The 6,458-nt window shown below is 38.8% G+C and overlaps 2 protein-coding genes across 2 annotated transcripts; one reads left to right on the top strand and one right to left on the bottom strand.

The window, feature by feature from the left end:
• The first annotated feature begins 522 nt into the window (after positions 1-522).
• LOC125828858 (serine/threonine-protein phosphatase 7 long form homolog) lies at positions 523-938 on the top strand. Its single transcript, XM_049508175.1, has 2 exons — positions 523-796; positions 904-938. Exons 1-2 carry the CDS (start codon positions 523-525, stop codon positions 936-938), a joined length of 309 nt encoding a protein of 102 aa, XP_049364132.1.
• Positions 939-1,635: 697 nt separating this feature from the next.
• LOC125828835 (uncharacterized) lies at positions 1,636-3,744 on the bottom strand. The gene is made up of 3 exons (XM_049508158.1): positions 3,671-3,744; positions 2,685-3,335; positions 1,636-2,599 (listed from the first exon to the last, which is right to left on the bottom strand). Exons 1-3 carry the CDS (start codon positions 3,742-3,744, stop codon positions 1,636-1,638), a joined length of 1,689 nt encoding a protein of 562 aa, XP_049364115.1.
• Positions 3,745-6,458: the final 2,714 nt, after the last annotated feature.

Raw genomic sequence — 6,458 nt, forward strand, 5'->3', positions numbered from 1 at the left:
GATACAAATAATTTCTAAAAATTATTAAAAATAGATATATGTAATTGTTAATTTTTTTTTGTTAATGATGATAGTTTAATTATTTTGTTTGTCACATTAAGGTTTGGTGTTGGGAGAGGATCTTGCCTGTACAACCATCAGCTCCTCCGCCGCATGATGGTGATGTATTACTTCCATATGCTAGGTGATGGACGCGTGGAATTGATAGGGATACTGAGTTACATCATGTTCTTATCCCGATTAGAGATCAGCTAGACCGCATAACGAAGGATCAGGTACATCGAATAATTTTTGTAACTCTTTACTAGTTTTTTTAAAAAAATATATATAATCTACATATAAAAGTAAATTATTTAAAAGTAAATCAATAATAATTTTATTTATATACTAAACGTTTAACGTTGATTTTATCTAATTGTTATATTTTAAAAATAGTTTCGATGGACATCGTATAATGAGATTTTACATACACTGCCTCATTGTTGTACGATCGATGAGCCTTTATGGATGGCATGCGTGCCTATGATTTGCCTAGAGATTGTTGAGGTGCACGCACCTGATAGAGTGATGCGTCAGTTTGGTCGTCCCCAACATATACCTGCGATTCCTAGTTGGGGAACCAACCACCACGTGCATGATCAGCGTAGGAGGCTTGGATCGGAGGTTCTTGAAATGTTGGATAAATATTTTCGTGATTGGGGTAATCGACATCAGAGTTTAGTGGTTGAGGTAGATGATGGTACTAGAGGGGCAGGGTATAAATTGTGGTACATGCGGTACGGAAGGTTGCTTATAGGTAAGCCTGCATTAGAGGTTGATGTACCGTCAGGCTTTGTTCATTCTGCTGGTACTAGGATTGCGATTTCTAGAGGATTATTTAAGTTGCACGGTCTTGCATTACAGTGGCAGAGAGACACAACCTTAGCTTCACATGGTGAAGAGGTATCTCATATTGTTAGGGATACATTGCTTGAGACCGGAATATAATTTAGAGAGCCATTTTTTTAGGGAGATCCTTTGTTTGAACATATACGTGCCAGAGGACCAGACGTGGACGTGTAGATGGACGAGGACGTGGGGGGCATAGAGGTAGAGCACGAAGACGTGCTCTAGGACGTGGCGCCGGTGGTATTCCTATTCATCCAAACATAGAGGCAGAGGCGGGAGTAGAGGCCGATGATTTGCATATCCATCAATTTGGCACATCAGACATCATGAATTTATTAGATATGTCATTTGGAGATTATATACCTGATATGGCGGTAAGCATTAACAATTTAATATAAACTTAAAACATTAATAACTAATATAAATATTTCAAAATAACTATTTATATATTTTTGTAGGGCACATCTGGTACTGCCCAGAGTAGGCTTTTTTGTAGCTACGCACGCTAAATTCTGGTGCCATATGGTCCCATTCTTGATACCCAATTTGGTCAAATCCCTTTATTGCATGAGAAAATAGAATGTGGTATGATTGCCATTTACCACATTGACATTTTCCTTGTGATGCATTTACAATGAGCTTATTACCACCACTGCCATAATGCATATGTGTCTGCACCTCAAATATGTTTTCCATTTGTTGGTGATAGTTGATAACTGTGTGACGCTGTGACTTTTTTCGATTATCCTAAAAAATCTTGAATGGTTTAGGCATCCATTGTTGCTTTTGTTGTACTAGCTGATTGACAAATTTTGATCTTGTAACAAATCGGTTCACAATCTGATTGTAAGTGAGTCTTACCATTGCAGTAACTGGCAGGCCCCTGGCTGACTTAAGAAGACCATTGAATGACTCGGAACTGTTTGTTGTCAACATGCCCCATCTCCTACCTCCATCCCTGTGCAATGTCCATTTGTTAAGATCGTTCTTCATTAACCACACATACGCTTCCGGGTTAATCTCCTTGATCATCTCCATTTTTTCCAAAACCTTTTTCTCCTTACAGTGATTTGCAGCTTCCCATAAAAGGTTGTTTAAAATGACATTTTTGAATTTTTTTTGAAAATTGGCCTTCAAATGTCTTAAACAAAAACGATGGAACCCAAATGGGGCCTGCCAATTGGGAGAATTATACACGGATGAGAGTATTCTGTGATGCCTATCTGAAATCAATGCCACACCTCGACGACCCTTGACAAAGTGCAAGTGCAAATGATCCAAAAATAAACTCCATGTCTCCATGCTCTCATTCGCAACTATTGCAAATGCCAAAGGTAATATTGAGCCGTTACCATCCGTTGCAATCGCAATCAACAGCTTGATATCATATTTTCCATAGACATGTGTTCTGTCGATCGATATAACAGGACGACAAAACACAAACCCATCAATGCATGGTTTAAAATTCCAGAACACATAGTTGAATACATCTTCAATGACATCGACACGTCGCTCTGTTTCCCATTCAACTATTGTTCCGGGATTGAAGTGTTTCAAAGCTTCGATGAACCTCGGCAACTCGGAAAAAGAACCCTCCCAAGTACCATAGACTTTTTCAAAAGCACGCTTGCGACCAAGATATGCTTTTCTTCTGCTTATCGAAATGCCATATGCTTTAAGAACCGTTGTTTGATAGTCTTTGATGGGAAACCTGAAAAGTAAAAATAATATTAATTATCAAATAAAAATTGAATATTTTCTTATTAAAGAAAAACCATCTAAGGATAAAATAGTACCTCGGCGTTTTTTCTATATCAACACGAAGGACGTTAGTAATCATCTCAACATCCAAGTTGAAATGTCCATCGCGGCACGTACCCATATCACATGTATGTTCTTTAATGTATCTTCCAACTTTCCACATGTTAGTATGTTTATCATTAAAAGGAGTTAGCCTAAATTGACATCCTTGTTCTACACGCCTGCAAACAAGTCGCCATGATTTCTTTGTCGATTTAATAACAAAGTACTCCCTCGCTATCTTTAAATGTAGAAGCTTAACTGCTCTTTGCAACTGCTTCTTTGAATTGAACAACATGCCTTTTTCAATATAAATAGCACCATTCATGAAATCTTCCGGTTCACCCCATGTATGTTGTGATGTATATTCATCATATGTATCGCCAAAGATATCTGGACCATCTTGGAGATGATCCAGATAAGGAATTTCATGATTACAAAAAGGACTCATGGACATTGGTCTTGGCGACCGATTGGGCATTAAAAAATCATCATCACTAGATGATACCTCAAATGGAACATTATCTCCTGATTCCTCGGCATTAGGCAAATCATCAGTATCACTAGCTGAAGGTGAGCCGTAATTTGGAAGGTCACGATCATCGATATTTACAGGATCAATGGGCTCATCTTGTGTGATATTTTCCCTATATATGTAAAAAAGTATAAATATTTGTCTCATGCAATTAACTTACTTAAATAAAAAATCAAGTGTTGGACATACCGACAATCATCTACATCAAAAGTAGGCGAGACATGAAAATTTGAGGATGTCCCGATATTTACCGTCATTTGAAAGTGTGAGGACTGACCAAAATAATTATCTAGTCCATAACTTGAAGCAATATTCCTATCTTGCTGAGGTAAACCGCTACAAAATATATAATAATAATAATAATAAGAAGAATAATAAATCATATAAATTAATAAATAATTGACAAAATCAACAAATAATAATCGAAATATAATTATTGAGCATTACCAGTCACTTTCATTGATAGTTTCGTTCAAATCAACATCATATCGACCGGTAAGAATATTTTGATAATGAGTCATGTTAGAAAAATCAGTAGATTGAGTTATCGGAAATCTATCAACGCTATTACGATTTTCTAATCGGGGATGGACATCGACCGATAAAGGAGAATGTTGTTGACTAATCTTAGGCTCCTTCCTAACATAGATTTCAAGTATTGTTAACTTGATTTGATCTATGAAGTCATTTGGAACCCTCAAAAAGTCGGTCAACGATTCGTCATTATAGATAATCCACTCTCCAAAATTTACTTGTCCTTGTGATAAAAATGAAGTAGGGTATTTTCCAACTATAATCAAATTATAATCAGTACTATTTATACCCATTCTTTTATAAATTGATGAAAGAAATTTATGATAGCGGACATTAATTGAATATTTAGCATTGTGTTTGGGAGGACAATTATAATAAACGGTATTTTCGTCATGTATAATTTCGCCATCCCAATAAATTGAAACTCTAACTTTTGGTTTAGAAGACATTTTTTTTTTGAGATTGAAATGAACAAATATAGAAGACTTTATGTTGTAGGTGCTATCAACTATGTTTGAACATCCTCCTTAAATAGAGATTGGAGGATTTCAGAATAAAAAAATAAAAATACATAGTGGAATAACTTTTTCCGTTTTTATGATATGTCAAATCAATATAATTGATTGTATGACACAAACACTGCAAAAAAAAAGATAAAGAGATGGGAAAAATATTCCTCTTTGTAAAGTGGAATTTTTTCTTCCACTTTATAAAGTGTAAGAAAAAGTTCCACTTTACAAAGTGTAAGTTATAGTTCCATTTTATAAAGTATAGGAAATAGTTCCGTTATATATTAAAATATATATGTTATGGGACTAACGGAAAACGTTTAGAATATTAGATCAAGTGGAAATTTTTCTTCCACTAAGCCTATTTTAGTTACTACCTAAAGTTGTGGCTTATTTTGATCACTTTTATGTTTTTGTGGCTTATTTAGGTTCTCACCTCGTAATGGTCTTTGTTTAATTTTATGAGTGTGTGTTTTGATTTTGTTTTCGGGGGCTGTGGGGTTAAATTTGAGAAGTTGGGTTGAAAGTAGGCACGTTTTGTCATTTGGCGAGCTAGGTCAAGATCGCCGAACCACACGGCGGTTCGCCGAAGTTCCCCTTATCGCCTTTAATTTCGTGCTAAATGTGAAGTTTGGTTCTGTAACTTTCGGTGAGAAGTCTGAGGTTGACGAATGCACTTGGCGACTCGCCGAAAGTCCTTCCTGATTGCCCTTTGTCTGCGCCCCTATCCCTTTTAGCACCGTAACTTTTGGCGGGCCAATCCTTGCTTGCCGAATGCTGTCGGCGATTCACCGAAAGGCCCTTCCCATTGCTGACATTCCAAATTTTCTGAAATTTTTGAGCCAATCCTTTCGGATAGCCCGATCTAGCTGGCCAAAGAGATTCGGCTACTCGCTGACTAGTTCAGCGAGTCTGTCTGCAACTACTTTTATATGCTTTTGCTTGAATTGTTTCTAACTCTTTTTGATGTTTCTGCAGACATTGGCTAGACCAAAAGTTGCTGGTAGAGACATGCTGCCCCGTAAGAGGGCCAAAGGGATAACTATCAATGAGGATGTAGCTGCATCCAGGGGCAAGGCTACCAAACTTCCCACAACTGGTGGGAAACGAAAGGCCAAAGGAAAGGCACCTGCATCATCGGAGGCTAGCTCTAACAGTGACGGTATCTACGCCACTCACCTCACTACTTCTGAGAGTGATGGTGAGCACCAGGAGCATCAGGTTGTAGCGTCTGAGCTTGAGGATGATGAATTGTTAGCAACACAGAGGGCTGAGCTACGATCCAAAAGGATGAACGATCCATGAAGGATCAGGACTCTTCAGGCCACCACTACTCCTCATCCAGATCTAGCACAGGTCGTGGTCTAGCACCACCAGTACAGGGTCTTCCTCCCAAGTCTATGAATAGACTAAAGACTGAGGGACTGATGACAATTATCGAGGAGTAGCGTCTGTCTACTGATGGGGTCATTGACAGATACCTAGAGATTAAGAGCTTCCTGAGGTCACATAAATTCCAGATCTTCACCAATCCCCGTGATCCATACATTCCAAGCTGGGTCAGAGAGTTCTACAGTGCATTGATACCACAAGGGAAGAAGCCGACACCTAAATTCAAGCCGGTTGACTACGTAGTTGTCAGGGGGAAGAGGGTGTAGTGTGATTCTACTGCCAGCAATACTGTCCTAGAATGCACTACAAGACTTGAGGATGACTGTCAATACAAGATCAGGACGCTGGAGAACATGAAGAAGTGGTTGGCTCCATTGATATCAAACGGCACTCCTAAGTGGCTTGAAGTTGGGGTAGCTATTGAAAAGAAGGACCTTAATGTGGAAGCGAGGTATTGGTTTGGCTTAATCAACAACATGATCATGCCCTCCCAAAACAAGTCTATTCTCCTCCACGCCAAAGCAGCCCTCCTAGGCTGCCTCATTGCGGGGGCAAGGCTGAACTTAGCGACGATCATTGCATCGGAGATGCTCATGCGGACCAAACAGTGCTAGACTTCCCTCCCCTTCTGGGTGTTGATCACCGAGTTGTGCAGACGGGCTCAGGTTCCCAAAGATGCGAAGAAGGATGTGGAAGTGATTCCCACATCCTCTATTGATATCCGGAGAATCGAGGTGGAGTATTTAAAAGATGAGGCGGAGAAGAAGAAGGCAACCCCAATAGACTCTTCCCCGGTTGTA

This window comes from Solanum verrucosum, unplaced genomic scaffold, assembly GCF_900185275.1.
Source record: "Solanum verrucosum unplaced genomic scaffold, falcon-dt-bn FXZP01000198.1, whole genome shotgun sequence".
Taxonomy (NCBI): domain Eukaryota; kingdom Viridiplantae; phylum Streptophyta; class Magnoliopsida; order Solanales; family Solanaceae; genus Solanum; species Solanum verrucosum.

Coding starts and splice junctions, on each gene's coding strand:
- LOC125828858 (XM_049508175.1), top strand. CDS start 523: ATGATTTGCCTAGAGATTGTTGAGGTGCACGCACCTGATAGAGTGATG. Junction 797..903: donor GTACGGAAGGTTGCTTATAG/GTAAGCCTGCAT, acceptor CTTGCATTACAG/TGGCAGAGAGACACAACCTT.
- LOC125828835 (XM_049508158.1), bottom strand. CDS start 3,744: ATGACTCATTATCAAAATATTCTTACCGGTCGATATGATGTTGATTTG. Junction 3,336..3,670: donor ACTATCAATGAAAGTGACTG/GTAATGCTCAAT, acceptor TTACATATATAG/GGAAAATATCACACAAGATG. Junction 2,600..2,684: donor GATATAGAAAAAACGCCGAG/GTACTATTTTAT, acceptor TTTACTTTTCAG/GTTTCCCATCAAAGACTATC.